General features: G+C 46.4%; 1 protein-coding gene across 1 annotated transcript in view; it reads left to right on the plus strand.

Moving 5' to 3' along the window:
• The window catches only part of LRIG3 (leucine rich repeats and immunoglobulin like domains 3), a 61128-nt gene that overhangs the window by 27583 nt on the left and 14405 nt on the right, over positions 1-19140 (plus strand). Inside the window, exons 4-11 of the mRNA XM_069629861.1 lie at positions 10712-10846; positions 11287-11430; positions 13215-13358; positions 13601-13744; positions 14069-14212; positions 16010-16090; positions 17149-17220; positions 18409-18480. Of these exons, the coding sequence (XP_069485962.1) occupies positions 10712-10846; positions 11287-11430; positions 13215-13358; positions 13601-13744; positions 14069-14212; positions 16010-16090; positions 17149-17220; positions 18409-18480 (936 nt within the window). The remainder of the gene's footprint in view (positions 1-10711; positions 10847-11286; positions 11431-13214; positions 13359-13600; positions 13745-14068; positions 14213-16009; positions 16091-17148; positions 17221-18408; positions 18481-19140) is intronic.

Below are 19140 nucleotides of genomic sequence, written 5' to 3' on the forward strand. Positions count from 1 at the left end.
GAGAGAGAGAGAGAGAAAAAACAAATGGCCGACCTGAAAACACGAGAACTTCTCCACCAAGACAAAAGCTGCTGGGGTGCACTTTCAAAACCTCAGAAGTGTTGACTTTTGGAATTCTTACGTTTTTATCCAACTTTTCTGTGCCTTGTTTAACTGCATGTATTAAGCGAAAGTACACGGAGTGGTCTTCTCTGCAGGTATTATTAATTCAACCACCAGGCCAGGAGGCATTTTGCCCCAGTCACTCTTACTAGAGCTGGAATTGGAATTGCTTTACTGTGCGATGCCACCAGCGACGACTAGTTTAGCATGCATGCCAACATCTCGGGGCAGCCTGGGAGGGAGATTTTCGCCCAGAAAGCAGGAAAATTCTCCCGTAGGACTTCATTGGAGTTAGAACATTGATAGGGAGTTGAAAGTAAAAAAAATAGCAACATTGTTTAAAGAAAAAGCGGGAGTCTCTCACCTAAATCGGTAGGGTTGGCATGTATGGTTCAGAGGGAAGTCTGCTTTGCCCCCCCCCCCCCCGCCACTGCCACATTAAGTATTGTTCTCATGACGTTCATACGTTTGGTACCAATCCTTGCGCCATGACTGGGCCCCCTCACCCTTTGCGCCACCTTCTTCCCTGTGCACCTCCACACATAGACACATGTGCACACATGCATTTTCAAATATATGTTCACATGAAGATTCCCACACGGCTCTCACACCTTTGCGCCAGCTTCTTCCCTGTGCACCTCCACACATAGACACATGTGCACACATGCATTTTCAAATATATGTTCACATGAAGATTCCCACACGGCTCTCGCACATATGATCACCGACACCCACACCTCTCGCCTGCTGGCTCAAACCATGCTGGCAGACATTAGCACCTCTGAGCCATGCACACGTTCCCTACATAGAGACTCACACCTCTCACCCCCACACATGCTCGCAGACATTCAGCACCGCCTGCATTTCAATCATAGGCTCGGTAGGATAGCTCAGGGGCAACGTGCTCGGAAGCAAGACGACACGGAGGAACACAGGTTTCGGTTCGATCTCCGGGTTGGCGCTTAGAAACCTCTTGGTATTAAGCACGTAATAAATACCCTATCATATCATACACAGAGGCGCAGAGAGGGTCGGGCCTGAGTGGGCAAGGCCCACCCAAAATCTATAAATGCCCATTCAGTAGTGCTGTGTGGGCATTTACAGAGGTTATGTCACTGCGGTGGGCCCAACTACATTAGCTTCAGGCCCCACTTGTTAGACAATCCTGGCTACGCCTCTGCACATACATTGCTACATACAGTGTCGGATGCAAACGGGTCTCTGAAACATGACGCTGCAACGCGTCAGAAACACTTTGGGTGCAGCGTCCACTGAGACCTGGTACAAGGGCTTTTGGAGATTCCCGGATCTGTGATCAGGGGAGACATGTTTTCAGTCCGGCCTTATTCCAGCATTGCCTGTGCCGGCAGTACCTCTGGCATCTGCTTAGTATTGCCTTACTGTAGCACCCGCGCTAGTATTCTCTTCACACATTTCTGCTTTACTGAAGCCTTTCTTTGCCTGAATCATATCCTCCCTCCTTAACACCATTGGCTGCGGAGAAATCCAGCCCCTTTAAATGCTGTCTCCTCACAGGTCCAACCAAATCACAGTGTCACATTCTCTATGCATACCCATAATCCAGTGCGCATGCTCACTGCGCTGCTGTGCATGTACACGGCGACAGTCTGCTTTCTGGCCCACGGAGCACACATTTTCACCCAATTACACTTAAGTAAATATTGACATGGCGAGTAAAAAGTGAATTGAGTATTTGTTTCCTTGTGGATGGGTGGATTCCAAGGGGGAAAGAGTCAAACCGAAAGCCTCCCGGCAAGGCCTCCCACATTTTCCATTGCGACCTCACACGTTTCTGATTCTTTATCCATCATCACTTGTTTACATGTTAGATCTTGCAGAAAGGGGGCGGTTTAGCAAGACACGATGCTCTGTGACCGAGCAGACCTCCAGCCACTGTGTACATTGTGTCACCATCTTTATTTACAAAGCATCTGAGAAGCACATTTTCAAAGCCTTCCTTTCACCAATTATTGATAATTAGAAAGTTTGATTGGACGTGGATCAGGCGGTCTCTTTAAGTTGCAAACACAGATTGTATGCGCGAGCGCTGCCCTTTAACGTGCGTCATTCTCTCATGACCCTGCAACTGATGCGTCATTCTGTAGGTTGTCTGTAAAGCCGCACTGTTCGATGCAAGCATTTTGTATTGGTAGCCTTCTCCTTCCTTTCAAGTATTTCTGCATTGTGGGTAGAAGGAAGAGAATATTATGGTCAATAATATTTTGGGAGGATAGCTCATGGGCAACGTGCTGGCCTTGGAAGAAAGACGGGTTAGATCCCCTGGTCCGTGCTTAGAAACCTCTGGGTATTAAGTGCGTTATAAGTAACGTATCATATGCTGTGTCGAGAAGACATTTGGGATGTTTGCAGGGTTCTGAGAGGCAAGTATGCCAAGTTGCTGGATATAGGTGTCTAAAAGACAGGCCGCCGCTGGTGGAATCCGGAGACGTGGATAAGCGAGTGTGCGTGTGGAAGATCGCAGGTTGATTTTGGTCTGACAGAGAGCTGAATCCTAACATTTGCCACCTTTGCTGCTGTGCGACACCGTGCGTTGGGTAGCTTTGTGGTAATGTGGGAGGAGTTCAAGGCAAGATGATCTTGGACTCAGTCCATAACTGACTTGATTTGGGGTCTATTCTTTGTTGTAAATTGGACCACATTATAGCAAGCCTTTTGCACACAGGACATGCACGTCTTGAGTAGACCAATCAATGGGACGTTACGAAACTCACATTTGGCTCCAGCTTTGACATAGGTTTGGGTGAGTCCCAAGACAGATTCAGGAAGCAGTAGGTGCCTTAGTCCCTCAACTCACAGGATTGAGTGATATGCTAGGGCCAACCAAGCCCCTCATCCCTTTGAGGTCGGAAAATTGAGGATGATTGAGTTAAGATAACACCATGAGTGCCAAGAGACAAGTACGTGTGCGGAGTCGCTAAATTAATCAAAAATAATATTAGCTTGCTGTAGCATCTATAGATTAAATGGCATTGTTGACATGTGTAACGGCTGGAGTGTGTGTAGCTCTGCTCCCACCCGCCCACTTCTTCACACACTGGTCTACTCTTCGAAGCATAGCTGTGCATGTTTAGCATATATAAAATCTCTATTTATAATGTTTGAAACACGTTGCGTACAGTGGTGGAAATGGAAAAAATGCGGTGGGGGATCCCACAACACAAGTGTGGGGTGGGGGAGAAGTTTGGGGGGAGGCGAGGCCAGAAGGGCGTGGTCTAGAGGGGTGGGGCTCGTAGTGTACATCCAGCAATGCTGGAAAAACTTAAAAAACAAACAAAAAACACCCGCGACGGCAGCATTGTCTTCTACCGCAGCTCTGGCAGTGGCACTGGTGTGTAATGCACAATGCTCCTACATCTGCAACTGATTCCTTTCAGTTGTACATGTTGCAAGCATTGTGCATTACACAGCAATGCCAAAGCCGCGGTAAAAGGCAATGCTGCCGTCACGGGTGCTTTTTTTTTTTTTAAGTATTTCCGGCATTGCTGGATGTACACTACGAGCCCCGCCCCCTCTAGACCACACCCCCTTTAGGCGTCGCGATTCATGGGCTTGGGCGGCTGACTCTGGCCGGATCCCGAGATCCGGCTCCATATTTGGTGCCGGATCTCGGATCCGCCGAGAGCCGGCCCAATGACCAGCACTGGTTGCGTACATATGAAGCTTCAGGAAGTCGTTTTCAATTACTTCTGAGTTGGTCTTCGCCCCTCCCCTTCTTTCTTTCCCAGAGGCATACACAGAGGACTAATGAAAATGATTTACTGTGTTTATAATGTAACCCTTGACCTCTCTGTCTGTTGTGGTGTTTTCAAACTGTTTGGGCGTCAAAGAGCAGATGAAGGAACTCATGCCCTGAGGGGGATTTTCTGGGGTGTCGGCATACCTTCAAAAAATCATGCAAGCATGTTTTCATAAACCTTGATTTGATTAAAAAAATAAGTTTGATTTGTCACCATACACCATGGCGGCGATGAAATCTGCTCGGTTTCCACGCCTCTCTGTTGCGGTTCTCTGCAGCTGCAGAGCCCGGGGGCTGACTCATGGGCAGGAATTATGCGTCTTGTAGTGTGTTGAGTAATTCCGCTTACCCTCAGGCGGATGGGTTAGGTTGATGTTTGTGAGCAAATGGAATGTTCTGGCTTCAGTCTTTCTGAAGCCATCCAGTTCACTTCAGATGTGAGCTCCCAGAATGCATGCATCAGTTCCTCCGGTACACTCTGCAGTTGCGCTCCGTTCTTCCACGCGCAGCATGTTAGCATGCATTTCAACCGTCTAATTGTGTTATAGAGACCCATTGGGCTGCAGCATACAGAAAGTATCACTGAGACATTGGACAACTTTACCAACGAAGCGATTAAGGCCACCCAGTTCCGCGCAAACAAGTCGCCATTGCTTCCATTTGAGCACAGTGAAAATATACCAAAATATGACTCCAGATATGATGACCGGGTTCAAAATGTGTTGTTTATCGTCAAACCGGTCCTACAATTCTCTTGGCATGTGGATGGCAATATCTGTGTTAAGCTATTGGCACCTGTATAGCACGCATCGACCATTTCGACGTACTTGAAACCCACCTATATAGTTGAACTCTAGGGACGTGGGTGGACAGTCCTTCCTGGGCTCGTGCAAGGTTCTCGTAAACATTGTCTCTGGCACCCGTGACTCGTTGCCATCTTGGACTATGGGTGCATTGCAGGATGGATCTTGGGCCTTGCCAAAGAGAGGGGCTGCCTGGGCTTTAGCCTAGGTTCATGCTCGTAAGGCCGAAGGAGTGGAACATGCCAGATAAAGCATTGTACCCACTGGGTCGGCTTTATGTTGTCCTCCCTTGGAGAACATCACTTTCCCTAATCTTCCCCTTGAAAGTTGGCCTTCAGCATTTGCAGTCTTCTAGAGAGCAGCCAGTCCAAGGTGCTATAGAAAAATGTTTGCAATAAGGCAAAGCGTGGACTGGTCAAGCGGCTTGCTAACAGTTTCCTGAAAGTGGTGCTGTTTGCTGCTCATCCCAATTTCTGCTCCGTGCACAAGCGCAAGGAAGCATTGGCGAGTATAGTGCCAATTACAAGAAGAAAAATCTCTCCATTTAACGCTTTTCACTTCATTAAAAAAATACTTTGTGGAAAGGGGGAGGAGGACGCGTGAGTGAATTAGGGCGAAAAGAAGAAACAAAGCAGACAGATGGAGACCTCCCCTTAAATTGACATGTGTGCACACCCTAGATGTTAACATCGCTGGAGCCTATGCGCAACATATTTATATGCAAATACCCCAGGCGGGTTTGGGCATGTAAACATGTTAATGTTGTGCACTCCTCTGCAGCCCTGTTTAGCCCCTTTACGGTCTTGTGCTGCCCCATGTGCAATCTTGTGTAGCCCCTCTGCTTTCGAGAGTAGGCACTGTGCAGCCTTGTGTAGCCCCTATGCAGCCCTGTGTGGCTCCTGTGCAGTTCTGTGTAGGTCCACTGACATCATGTGTAGCCCCAGTGCCATCCTGTGTAGCCCCTGTGCGTCCTGTGTAGGCCTCATGCAGTCTTGTGTTGTGTCCGTGCAGACCCGGATGACTGCAATGCATTCTTGTTTACCCCTCTGCTTTCGCGTGTAGGCACACTGCAGCCTTGTGTAGCCCCTATGCAGTTCTGTGTAGACTCATATGACATCCTGTGTAGCCCCTGTGCGTCCTGTGTAGGCCTCATGCAGTCTTGTTTTGTGTCCGTGCAGACCCGGATGACTCCAATGCATTCTTGTTTACCCCTCTGCTTTCGCGTGTAGGCACTCTGCAGCCTTGTGTAGCCCCTATGCAGTTCTGTGTAGACTCATATGACATCCTGTGTAGCCCCTGTGCGTCCTGTGTAGGCCTCATGCAGTCTTGTGTTGTGTCCGTGCAGACCCGGATGACTGCAATGTATTCTTGTTTACCCCTCTGCTTTCGCGTGTAGGCACACTGCAGCCTTGTGTAGCCCCTATGCAGTTCTGTGTAGACTCATATGACATCCTGTGTTGCCCCTGTGCGTCCTGTGTAGGCCTCATGCAGCCTTGTGTTGTGTCCGTGCAGACCCGGATGACTCCAATGCATTCTTGTTTACCCCTCTGCTTTCGCGTGTAGGCACTCTGCAGCCTTGTGTAGCCCCTATGCAGTTCTGTGTAGACTCATATGACATCCTGTGTAGCCCCTGTGCGTCCTGTGTAGGCCTCATGCAGTCTTGTTTTGTGTCTGTGCAGACCCGGATGACTCCAATGCATTCTTGTTTACCCCCTCTGCTTTCGCAAGTAGGCACTCTGCAGCCTTGTGTATCCCCTATGCAATTCTGTGTAGACTCATATGACATCATGTGTAGCCCCTATGCAGTTCTGTGTAGACTCAGATGACATCATGTGTAGCCCCTATGCAGTCTTGCATAGCATCCGTGCAGCCATTCTTTTTTAGCCCCAATTCCGCCCTGGGTAGCCCCTGTGTAGCGCCTTGTTGCCCCCTTGCAGTCATGATTAGTGCCTGTGGAGTTTTGTGCAGCCTCTGTGCCATCGTGTGTGTAGCGCCTGTGTGGCCGTGTGTCGTTCCTGTGCAGTCCTGGAAAATGTGACATTTCTGGTTGACATTCCTTTTAGATATTGGCCTGGACCTGAAAATCTTGTTCCAGTGCATAAAGTTTGGTCTTATGCGGGCCTTGTTTATTTTCATACGGGGAAACTCTGGGTGTGCGAGGCAGCTTGCTAGTTACAAGGGAGTTCTGTTTTTACGAAGTGCACCCACACAAGGCCAGCACTGTGCACGTGCTCCCTTTGACAGAACACTTTCACACTGCAATTTAGGAGGTGTGCAAGACAGGAAATTGCTGGTTTCTGCACAGCACACTTTTACTGCAAGGGAAATTCTATCCGTCACTCCAGTAATTGGCACTTTGAATGCCTGGTTTGTAATTACCTTATAGAAATATAATGCGCGCTCCAGTACATTCAGGCTGGGTTGCCATCTACCCCAATAACTTAACTTTCCAGTTTTTAATTGCAATAATGGATGCGACATAATTTAGCATCAACGTGTGGTGTCTGGAGGTGTGCACGCTATGCACACGTTCGATTCAATGGAGCGTGCCTTATTTTCTACTCCAAGCTGCAGCCTGTATTTCAAGTCTTAACTTTTTTCCTTACCCAATCACTTGGACATTTTTAAGAGCCATTGTAAGGTGTAAGGTGGCCTTGTAGTTGACCAACACCTTCTCCAGATGGGCTAAAAGCAGGGATTCGGACAGTTAGGGAAATATCGCCGCCTTAAATAGTTATCCGGGACAGCCTCCCGTCCCCATGCCAATCGAGCTACAGCAGTGGAACAGCGAGACTTGAGAACCACATGTCATTGAAAGATCTTGTTGCATAAAAGCGCAACAGCATAATGCGCAAAAATCGCATGTCATTTCAAAGCACGTGCACTCCCAATCGAGGGCTACATGTATGTTCAGGATACGCCAGCACAAAGACACCAGATCTGCATCCACAGGGGACCTACGCCCGGCAGAGGACCTACATTGCATCCAGATGACATCCTCCCAGCATCTATCCTCAAGACCCTCTCCACATAAGCTCTCCTTCCCTACCTGGAGATCCTCAACAGCTCCCTAACTCAAGACACCTTCCCATTGACCCTCTAAACAGGACAAATCCTCCTTATCCTAAAGAAGTCCACTCTGGATCCGACAATCTAGATAACGAGCGCCCCATCACCCATCTTCCCTCCGTAGGTAAGATCATTGACAAAGCGGTAGCCGCACAACTGCAGCAACACATCGACACCAACAATCTCCTCCAAACCTATCAATCTGGGGTCAGATCCAGATGCAGTACAAAGACGGCCATCATACAGGTGGTCGACAAGGCCCTCAACATCATTGACGATGGCCACCCCTGCCTCCTGGCTCTATTCGACTTCAGGTGCTCATGGACACTGTACATCGGCACATGGGATCAGCGACCTTGTCCTATGCTGGTGCAAGTCCTACCGCGCCAACCTCCAGCAGTTTGTTCAGATCGACTCCTCTAGATCGCCAATGCTACGCATCACCTGTAGAGTCCCATAAGGTTCCATCCTCTCCCCAGTGATCTTCAATCTATGTATGGAGCCGCTGGGAACCCACCTAGCCACACATAACATCGACATCCACCAATACGCAGACTACACACAGCTATACCTCAAGATCGACTCCTTCAAGGACATCCACGGACTCCAAACCTGCTCTTCGCTGACCAATCTTGGATGTCAGTGCACACTTGAAGCTCAACCTCTTCAAGATTGAAGTCTTACTCTGCACCAATAACACCGAACACGCAGACATACAGACCTGGCTATCAACCATGAACCCTGACGGCTTCACACCCAGGCTCACCTCCTGTGCCAAGTCCCTCGGGTTCCACATCGGCAAACACCTCTCCTTCAAGGCACACACAGCTAGCAAAAACTCAGAAAGCTTGGTATCAGCTCTCCCTACTGTGGAAAGTGAAGCCATTCCTCCTTCTGGGCAGCTTTGGATCCACCATACACACACTGATCCTATCCCACCTGGATTGGGCAATGCCCTCCTTGAAGCCCTCCTGTCGTCCACCCTGGTGTCCCCGTCAAGGGTGTACACAGATATGACCACAGCACACCAGCTCTCATCGACCTTCAATGGCTCCCACTGCAGACATGAATCACCTTGAAGTCTTGGAGCATCGTCTATAAGGCAGTCACCCTCTAATCACCCAGCTACATTGCAGAGAAACTCAGCATCTCTGGCGGACAGTGCACCACCTGAAGCCAGGACACGTGCAGACTAATCTGCTGCTGCAAAACGGAAAGGGCCAGAAAACAAGCATTCTCTGTCTACGCCCCAAGACTATGGAATCTCCTCCCCTTCAGCATCAGGCTCGCCCCCATGATCCTACAATTCAGACAAGAACTCAAGACCCACCTCTTCATAGAGTCTCTCCTCCTCAACACCTAGGCCAACACATCGACACCGACGCCACCTGACTCACCAGATGCCATCCGCTTCTCTCCTCCCTGCCACCCTGTACAGCAGTAGCCCCCTCTGTGCCCCTCTGTATCCTACCCCGCTGTATATCTGTTCTGTTGTTATCTCTGAGAAGCGCTCCGTTATGCATCTGTGCTGTTGTACACCTCTGTAAAGCGCTCTGTTGCTTTTCGAAGCCAGGCCCGCACTCAATAAATACCATATAATTAATAATGATAAGTATGTCTGTAGATTTTCAAGTTGACTTTCTGCTGCACTTTATGAATTAACTTTTCCCCCATCTTTGATTTGCAATATATTTGCACTCTGCCTTTTACAAATAGCACAGAAGTCTGTTTGATATTTGAACCCAAAATGTGTACACTTTTCTACCTGATTCTTGATTTTCAGGGGAAATACTTTGACAAATAGCCAGTCAAAAGAGCAATGTAACATGTAGACCATTCTGGGCAATGCATTATTACTCCTAAGAATCAAGGTGAGCCACCCTCCGACCCCCGGAAAAGATGACAGGGAGGCACAGTTAAGATTCCCAAAATGTCCCATGTCACTGCAGGATCAAGAATTTCTGTTAGTGAGGTGGCCCCGGGGGTTTTGCGGGACACTTGAAACGCAATTATGTTGGCCATTCCAGGCCCACCGCATGCTGTCCCGGCAGCCTGCTTTTTTCCCACCTGTTCGATACCCCTTGGATTGTGGCTCTTGTGGTACAGAGGTTATTTGCAGTCCTGTTCAATGTTTATTTTCTCATGAGCCTAGATTTAGCATGTTCTGTGGGTACACTGCCGGTGGACAGTGGTGGCTGGCCAATGTAGCCTTCCTTCAATCACCGGCCAGAATTGATCCGATCAATCATTTTGTAAGAAGGTGTGGAGGGGTATGGCGTGCCGGGCCGGTTAGGGATCAGACTTGTCCTTGGATGTTGGAGGTGAGGGCTGGCGGCTTTACTGCACATTTAACTGTTTGTGTTAAAAAATGTGGCCAATGCATGGGTTTCTAACCTGCTAATGGCCAACTCTATTTGTGCGGTGTCTGCCTAAAAAGCAACACAAATGGAAGGTTGTGACAGTGCAGTGGGAAAAATAGAAAACCTCCCTGAATATATGCATTTGTTCCTACAATGAATGTTTGGGTGATTTATACAGGTCTTCATGCCCGTTTCTAAGTGCTACAATGTTACTACTATTATCCACTCGTGGTACTCAATGTATCAACCCAGAGAGGGTGCAAGGGATTGTCCTGTTATGAAGGCGGGCGTGTGGCGCTTGCGTTATCCTCCCGGGTAACAATGTGAGTTATGACGAGCAGCTTGGGTGATTCTGAGAGTAGCTGCCCATGTTGGTTCAACTCTTTGGACTGTATTTTGCAGTGTTCTGCAATCTGCGGCTTCCCGAATGTTGTGGACTACAACTCCCAGCAACCCGCGCCATCGTCAATGGTGGTTGTCGTGGGGGTGGCGGTTCAAAACATTTGGGGAGCTTCAAGAACGTGATGCAGGGAAGTAACAGCGTTGGGTGAATATTGTGGCGAGCCGCAGCGATTCTGATTGGTGCCTTCTTCCCTCAGGAGTAGTAACAACATTGTGGAGGTCTTGCCAGAGCAGCTGCAGCCGTATCTTGCACTGGAAACTTTGGACCTCAGTGGCAATAACATTACAGAGCTGAAAACCGCGTCCTTCCCGCCTCTGCAACTCAAGTATCTGTAAGTAACATCATTTTCATTTTTATTTGTCTGAGAACCTCTGCAAGATACAGTGATGTGATATGTTCAATTTACCCGTGAATCAGCACACGCAAACACGATATGTGCTTTTTTCCTCACTGGCATGCAATTCACAAGTGAGGGAAAACATTCTTTGTGAAGTGGACCCAGAGTCCTGTTAGTATGCACCAATGCTGCAGATTTGACTGAGAAAAGCATAGCTTGCAAGAGCTGTTGAATCCGTGAACTGTTTTACGGTGATAAACAATTACCTGTGCGTCCTAAAAGATTATTTCCGAGTTGGGAAAAGATTGGGCGCTGACTTTGAAGGAGTTTAGGATTGTATATGATTTTCAAAATAGGTTCCAGAATAACCCCTGGCTTGAGGGCTTAACCCCGACATGGCAATTCCTAACCCAGCACTTCTATCTACCACACAGGTACATCAACAGCAATCGCATCACGTCCATGGAGCCGGGCACCTTTGACAACTTGTCCGGGACTCTGCAGGTTTTGAAGCTGAACAGGAACAGAATCTCCGCCATCCCTCCGAAGATGTTTAAACTCTCCCACCTGCAGCACCTGTAAGTAAACCCAGCATCAGCTTTTCTCACTTCGTAGATAGTCAATGCATGCTTGTGATTTGCCGCACTTGATATGTCTATTTAAGGGATTTTCTCGCACTTGCTGGGTCTATTTCAAGGATTTCCCGCACTTGCTTGGCCTATTTGAGGGATTTCCCTCACTTGCTAGGTCTATTTAAGGGGTTTCCCAGACTTGCTAGATCTATCAAAGGGATTCCCGTCACTTGCTAGGTATATTTAAGAGGTGCCTCAGACTTGTTGATTTTCCTGCAGTTGCTAGGTCTATTTAAGGGATTTTCCACACTTGCTAGGTCTACTTAAGGGGTTTCCCGGACTTGCTAGCCCTATTTAAGGGTTTTCCTGAACTTGCTAGGACCATTTAAGGGATTTCCCGCACTTGCTATGTCTATTTAAGGGATTTCCCACACTTGCTAGGTCTATTTAAGGGATTTCCCACACTTGCTAGGTCTACTTAGGGGGTTTTCCAGACTTGCTAGGAATATTTAAGGGTTTTCCCGCAATTGCTAGGTCTATTTAAAGGATTTTCTGCACTGCTCGGTCTTTTTAAGGGAGTTCCTTGACTTGTTAGTCCTATTTAAGGGATTTCCCACACTTGCTAGGTCTATTTAAGGGATTTCCCACACTTACTAGATCTATTTAATGGATTTTTTACACTTGCTAGATCTACTGAAGGGGTTTCCTGTACTTGCTAGGCCTATTTAAGGGTTTTCCCGCAATTGCTAGGTCTATTTGAGGGATTTCCCGCACTTGCTAGGTCTTTTTAAGGGGTTTCCTGGACTTGTTAGTCCTATTTAAGGGATTTCCAACACTTGCTAGGTCTATTTAAGGGATTTACGACACTTGCTAGGTCTATTTAAGGAATTTCCTGAACTTGCTATGTATATTTAATCAGAGTAGTCCTATGTACACCTATTTCTTGATATGGCTAATATCAGCAAATAAGGCATGCCTTTCTCGCCATGGAAACTAGAATAGGAGAGAATCCTTTCTTTGCACCGTCCACTCATAACTTCGCCCCACCCGCACCAAACTAACACAGAACATGTTCAAATATAAATCTTAACGGACATCTTAATAAGCTTTACTTGGCCTACATATACATATGATCAGCAGAGGCCAATGCTATTGACTGGTGGCTATGGTTCTTTCCTATGGAAGAGAGTTGGAGTTGTGAATGGCACCCACTTCTGTGTGTTTGTCTGTCTGTCTATCTATTTATCTGTCTATCGTAGTATGTTGGTATTAGTGCAGAGCTGGCCTCTACAGTAGTGGTCAATTGGTGAAGTTATTTCTGCAGGCATCAGTCAATTGGTCTTAACCAGGTTTTCACAATCGCTTGTAACACTGTTTCTTCCTAACCTTTCCCTAAAGGCAATTTATTCTCAGACTTGGTAATTGAAAACCCTCTTGGTTTAAGGAAGGACTTAATTGTAAGTTTGGTCTGCTGCATCCGTGTGATTGATAGCAGCAAGGATGGATAACCCCTTGTGGGCTGCTGGCCCAGTGCTCTGGTAGATCATTAATAGGTGCTTTTGTTTTGTTTGGAGGAAGGGAGACACCTGTTGTTTCTCAGTTGTGATTTCGGCCTCCTGCGCCTGTATTTCAATCTATTGTCAGCTGACATCAACCCTTTTAAATGTTTAACAAACCCCGCAGGCCCCTCCCCTATAGCCCTAGTTAGTACTCTTAAAAGTTAATGAAGTCAGAATGTTACATGTGACTTTTTATTTCGGTATTTGAATAATTGTAAAATGTGTCCTTAGGGAGCTTAATCGTAACAAGTTGCGGAAAATCGACGGACTCACTTTTCAAGGGCTGTGTGCGCTGAAGTCACTCAAGATGCAGCGCAACGGGATAGCAAAACTCATGGATGGAGCTTTTTGGGGACTGAGCAACATGGAAGTCTTGTAAGTTTAAACTAAGCAAACAATTGAAGAAATAAATTAATAATCACGAATATTAAGAGCACTCCTTTAAATTCTCAGCCTCTCTTGTTTGGTTCCCTTTGTTCTTTCGTCCTAAAAGTTGTGTGGACTTGCAGCAGCACTTATTACGATGACCCCCCCCCCAGAAGCATAACATGTGTCCATAAACATGGAGCAAGGTGGCGTCATGTGACCGTGTGTGCTCTTCTTGTTTTCACCTGCAGGCAGCTGGACCACAATAACCTAACAGAGATCACCAAGGGCTGGCTCTACGGCTTACTGATGCTCCAGCAACTCCACCTCAGCCAGAACGCCATCACCAAGATCAGCCCCGATGCCTGGGAGTTCTGCCAGAAGCTCAGTGAGCTGTAAGTAGCGCTCGTCCTGTCCCGGGTCCGGGACTAGGATCCAGGCCAGGCCCTGATTTCCAGATCCGTGATCTGTGAAGCTTTGAAAACAAGTTGGTGACATCAAGTCAAAGTTACTGCATGCACCCTTTTGTAATCTGATGTCCACCATTCCTGGGAAATTGATCCAATTTAAGGCTCTGGAACACAGTGTTTCCCAAATTTACAGGAAACCCACATCGGTATCTCATGCTGTGCACCTGGACAGTTTTCCTTTGAGAATCCATGTGTTTTTAATTGCAAAATGACATCACGTTTTGTTTTTCTCTTTCTTGCAATTTGCAGAGATTTAACTTTCAACCAGCTAGCGAGGTTGGACGAGTCGAGCTTCGTGGGCCTGAATTTACTGGGCGAACTCTCGATCGGGAATAACAAGGTCAGCTTCATCGCCGATTGCGCCTTCCGGGGACTTTCCAGCTTGAATACGCTGTAAGTAGCACTGTAGAGCTTTGGTCGATGCTATTGTATTGTGCTATGCAATGAACCCTCAGAAAGTAAATACATGTGAACATTTTCACCCAGAAATTGACGTCTTATATTCGATTCATCACTTCGATGACATGCGATTGAGTCAACTTAAAATCATTGACTATCAGAAAAATATCAGCACAGTGATTTAAATTCATTGGGCCTGATTCAAAAAGTGTTTTTGAATGGGTGCTTTCCTTTGAAAAAACGCTTTGTGAATCCGGCCATATATGTTGCTGTCTGGAAAAAGTAGCTCAGCAAAAGAAAAATTGGCACTAACAGGGCCTGATTCTGAGTTCTATGAGGTTCTGTCATGGAACAACACATTTCTTATTTGCTCCATTTTATGTGACTTATGTTCCTGCAGGTACAGAAAATAGAGCAAATAATAAAAGTGTTTTTCCATCATGGAACTTAGAATCAGGCACTAGAAACACAGTTTACCAGTTTTGTTTCCAAATTAGTTTTTTTAATTTTCACTGCTCTTGGGGGCAAGAAAATAATCGGGTGCGCGCTATGTGCAGAGAGAAAAATAACCCAGAGGAGGAAGAAGAGGGAAACGCATAAACTAAAGGATGTGAGGGGGTAGAGGGAAATCAGAAAGGGCAGTGCAGCGTCAGGGGTTATGTTGTAATAACATTTAAAAAAACGAAAACTGCAGAAACCAGTGTCATTGCTAGAAATGTTTTTTTTTTCACAGGGTTTTAGTTCATCACATGGGAGCACCTCTCTAGTGTAGTCTTAATAAAAACATTGCACCTGAACGGAAACTTTTTTTTTATGGAAATGATTTAGGATTGCTTGCATATTTTCATGGGCACAGGTTTGTAAACTGACTGGACTCCCAGTTCATACAGTACTTTTCTGTTTATTAGAAGCCATGTGTCCATGGTGCGACGGTGCCATCGAAAATTCCCATAAACTATAATAATAAAAACATCTTTTTCTTGGGAGTTATTCAAAAAAAGAATCCCTTAAAGATGGTGAGTTGAGCTGTGCTTGGAGAGCAATATCCTTCAAGGCACATTGTTGCGTGCAGCAGAAGGGTCTTCCGCAGGTGCACAATCAAAGGAAGGCCATTGATCCGCATCGAGGGTCATCGAAGGGCAGGTGCATGAACGATGCCTATTGAGTCCGGGACGCCTCAGGCCTTTAAAGATGGACACTGCTCCTTTCTTCCGCTGCTGAAAGACTGAGAGACAAGCCTTTAATTTCTTCTCCTTCCTTTGAGCGAGGGATTACTGCATGGCTGGATGCACCACTAACTCGTGGCATAGGTGGTGTGCTGCCGAGGACGCCTTTTGTTTTTATGTAGTGCCAGAATTGATGAATATCGTCCTTAGCTGCAGATCTGGTCCAACTCACCGCAGTGGCTCTTTCGCTGCATTGCATGCAAGCATTTTTAATGGGGGCATACCCCAAACCCTTGTTCTACACCCCCCTACCCCACCCGCTCAACCCAAGAATTTAAAATCAATTTAAGACTATACCCTTAACCCGGGACCCCCTAAAAAATTCAGCAAAAAATAATGCAGTAAACAGGCCAGTAACCAAATGTGGTGATAGAGCTGCAGTGAGTTGGTTGGGAGCTTTTTGCTGCATTTCCACTTAGCGAAGTCAAAACCCATTATCTATCGAAAAACAATTAGGTGATTTTGTTATTTCACATCTTCTTTTGCTTGATTGGTCGGTCGGATGTGTCGATTTCCCTTTGACTGAACGGTGAAAAACAAATCTTGTTTTTTTTTCTCCGAACAGGGATCTCCAAGCCAACGAAATCTCATGGACTATCGAAGACATGAACGGCGCATTTTGCGGACTCGAAAGACTTAAGCGACTGTAAGTCTATGTCTGTGTCCCTGCCTGGTGTTTTGAGAGTCATTTTGTGTAAAGATTGCTTTTTCCTGTTTTGTTGCATGTGTTAGGTGCAAAAGGTCATTTCTACTAAATGTAAACATTGGACGGGTAGGTTTGTTGCTCTTTTGCTTGTCTGATATGATGACATTTTGCAGAATTTAATAGCTAATTGGAATATGGGATACTTTTAAAACACTTTTTAACACTGATTTGTGCCTTGTAATACGCATACTTTGAGATGTAACATAACATATTGTCCTCATTGTACTTTATAAACACATATTGAAATTGAAATGCCGAGCCGTCTACCCAAGTACACATTTCTCCCCGCAATGGAAAAGCACAACACCATGTTCACAACATTGAGTGGTTGGTATCGTGGCACCGGTGCAGCGTGGAGGTTAGCAAGATGTGCATTCCTTGGAGGCAATGAAATGTACTTGTCTCCAAAAGTATGTGATCCATTACAAAGTCACCCAACCATTGCAGGCGATTGGCCAGCGTCCAGAACACATCATGTGAATGGCTGCTTCATTCAAACTTTGCGTACAGCAGCTAGAAGTCTCTTTGTTTAATCAGTCTGTGACTGTTTGTCATTTAGTCCACTAGGGGTTACAGTTACTCAAGCGAAAGTCCACCTTCTGCAATATAGGGCATTTCAGCAAAGACAAGTCTTGAACAAATCTGACAACAGTAATTGCCATGGTGTTTTCTCTGTGGATAAAGTAGATGGATTCACCAGTCTCAAAGACAATCTGGTGACTGCGGGATCTTTTAATTTAACCCCTCAGTGGCTTTGGTCATGGGGGACATTCATCGCCCAGTGGAGATGCCTACTGCTAATGGAAGGCTTTCATGGAGGTAGGGCCCTAGGCCCAGTAGCCAGGTCACAGCATCCCAAAACCCACAAAGGAACCCCTTTTAACTACAGAGATGAGTGGTTCATTTGTGGTAGAAATTGAGACTTTGAGCTAGTTGATATTTGTGAAATTCGTCCTCCAAATTCCTCTTTTTTTTATTGTCTCTGTTTATTTCCCTAGAAAGCTCCAAGGAAACCGAATCCGGTCCATTACCAAGAAGGCGTTCTCCGGCTTGGACGCATTGGAACACCTGTAAGTGAAATAACATGTATTTGGCAATTCAGAAAAGGGAAGAAGTGCTTTGATGTTTCATTTATTTTTCTTTCTGATTAATTTGAAAACTGTGCAAACTATTTGTACCAAAACATAATTTAGGAGCTCTTATGCAGATTGTTTTGGTATCTGAAGAGAAGTGCAAACATGGATTGCACCACTTTGTTGATCAGATAGCTAATTGAGTTAAGCGCTTGCTGCTGCCGTCTGTATATGACCCGCGTGGTTAAAAAAAACATGTACTATTTAGTTGGGTAGCAGTAACACCTGATGTTTACATCTCTAAAATACTGACAAATCTGTCGCGGTAACTGCCTTATCAGAACAAGTGACTATTAGGATGACAACGTTTTATAGAGCAAGGACCATTATACATCTGTGGCCAAAACCTGTTGTGTTTATTTAGCCTGTAAAACGAGAAGATCAGAATCTGGGCAGCACTGCAATGCCCCTTGTTTAGCCGGGTGAAAACTTCCTCAAATAAAATAGACTGGAGCAGATTTGTCTGCTAAATTTACTCTTCCAGAAGTAGTAGAAATTATGCAAAATGCGTTTTTATTCAGCTTTCTGCACTCCTCAAACTTGAGTTAAAATAAAAAAAATTCAAAACATGGGTTTGGCAGCACAGGACCACGACGGTATGTGCTAGTCTCCAAGCAATGGTCATTATAAACAACAGGGCATGAAGCTGAACACCAAAGCACAGTGGGGAGCGCAGCTGCAGGAAGGGTAATTAAGCCTCCGCGGGACAATGGGCCAAGCTCCATTCAGGCCCCCTTTCAGCCATGGGCACTAAGCCCTGAAGAGCAAATGACTTTTCAAGCCGCTTCCCCGCTTCACACTGAGGGCCTGCATAGGCGCACAAAGACCCCAACAGTTGTAAGCCAACAAAGCTGCTCTGCAAAGGCTTCTGAGCCTGGCTCTAGAGGGGCGGCGGGGGGAGGGGGAGGGCAACGCAGGACTACAATACAGCCCATAAAAAGGGGGAATCCTTTTCAGTGCGGGTCCCATGGAAGGCGACATTTTGTGCTTGGAAGAAAGGAAATGGTTAATGTGCAACGACTTGGATTACAGTTTGGATGGTATACTGCCACAAAGTCGGGTGGGGGTTAGGGGGATCACGAGACAGAAAACTGTTTATAACACCCTTTCTTTTTACTTTCTTAGCGACCTGACCGATAACGCCATCATGTCAGTGCAAGGCAACGCTTTTTCCCAGCTGAAGAAACTCCAAGAGTTGTAAGTTGTGTCCTAGTGATTGCTCGTGTTTCCTCGCTCTCTTGTGTTGAATGACCGGTCAAATGTGTTCCAGGCGTGGCTTGGTGGGTAGGCAGCCGGCTATAGATCATGTCGACACGGGTTTTAATAACTGTGTCTTTATCTGATCAAAACTGGTTGTGTTTTTGGGCAAATCGATTTCCAGCCCTCTTTCTTAGTTCCTTTAAAAACAGACTAAACATTGGATGGGAACTCTATAAACAAGCTAGACAATTTGTGCCTTGCATGAAAGTGCCTGGAGGCGATCAAACGTATAGCGTAACGCTAAAAAGAAGTGTGCATGCAGTCATCTCAGTCTGAAACCTCTGCAAGTGCTGCACTTCTGTTGCTCGCCACCCTCCATGTAGTTGGGGAGGGGGAGCATTGCCGTCACACTGGGTGTGAAGGCTCTCCCGTCATGTCTTTTTCTTATAAATGGCATGGTTGGTTATAAAAAGGCATATGGCATTACGAGTATGGCGGAGTATTAAAAAGCTGGTGGTAATGGAACTACTGCCACTTTCCCTGGATTTACCTCAAGCATCATGCAGGAGGTTAATCCTCCAACTTTCCACTGAAAAATTGGTGGAATTACCGCTGCCGGTAATATAGCCGAAATCCCCATGGCATCCTACGGGTTCC

This window comes from Ambystoma mexicanum, chromosome 12 (genome assembly GCF_040938575.1).
Source record: "Ambystoma mexicanum isolate Mex_15411 chromosome 12, UKY_AmexF1_1, whole genome shotgun sequence".
In the NCBI taxonomy this organism is placed as follows: Eukaryota; Metazoa; Chordata; class Amphibia; order Caudata; family Ambystomatidae; genus Ambystoma; species Ambystoma mexicanum.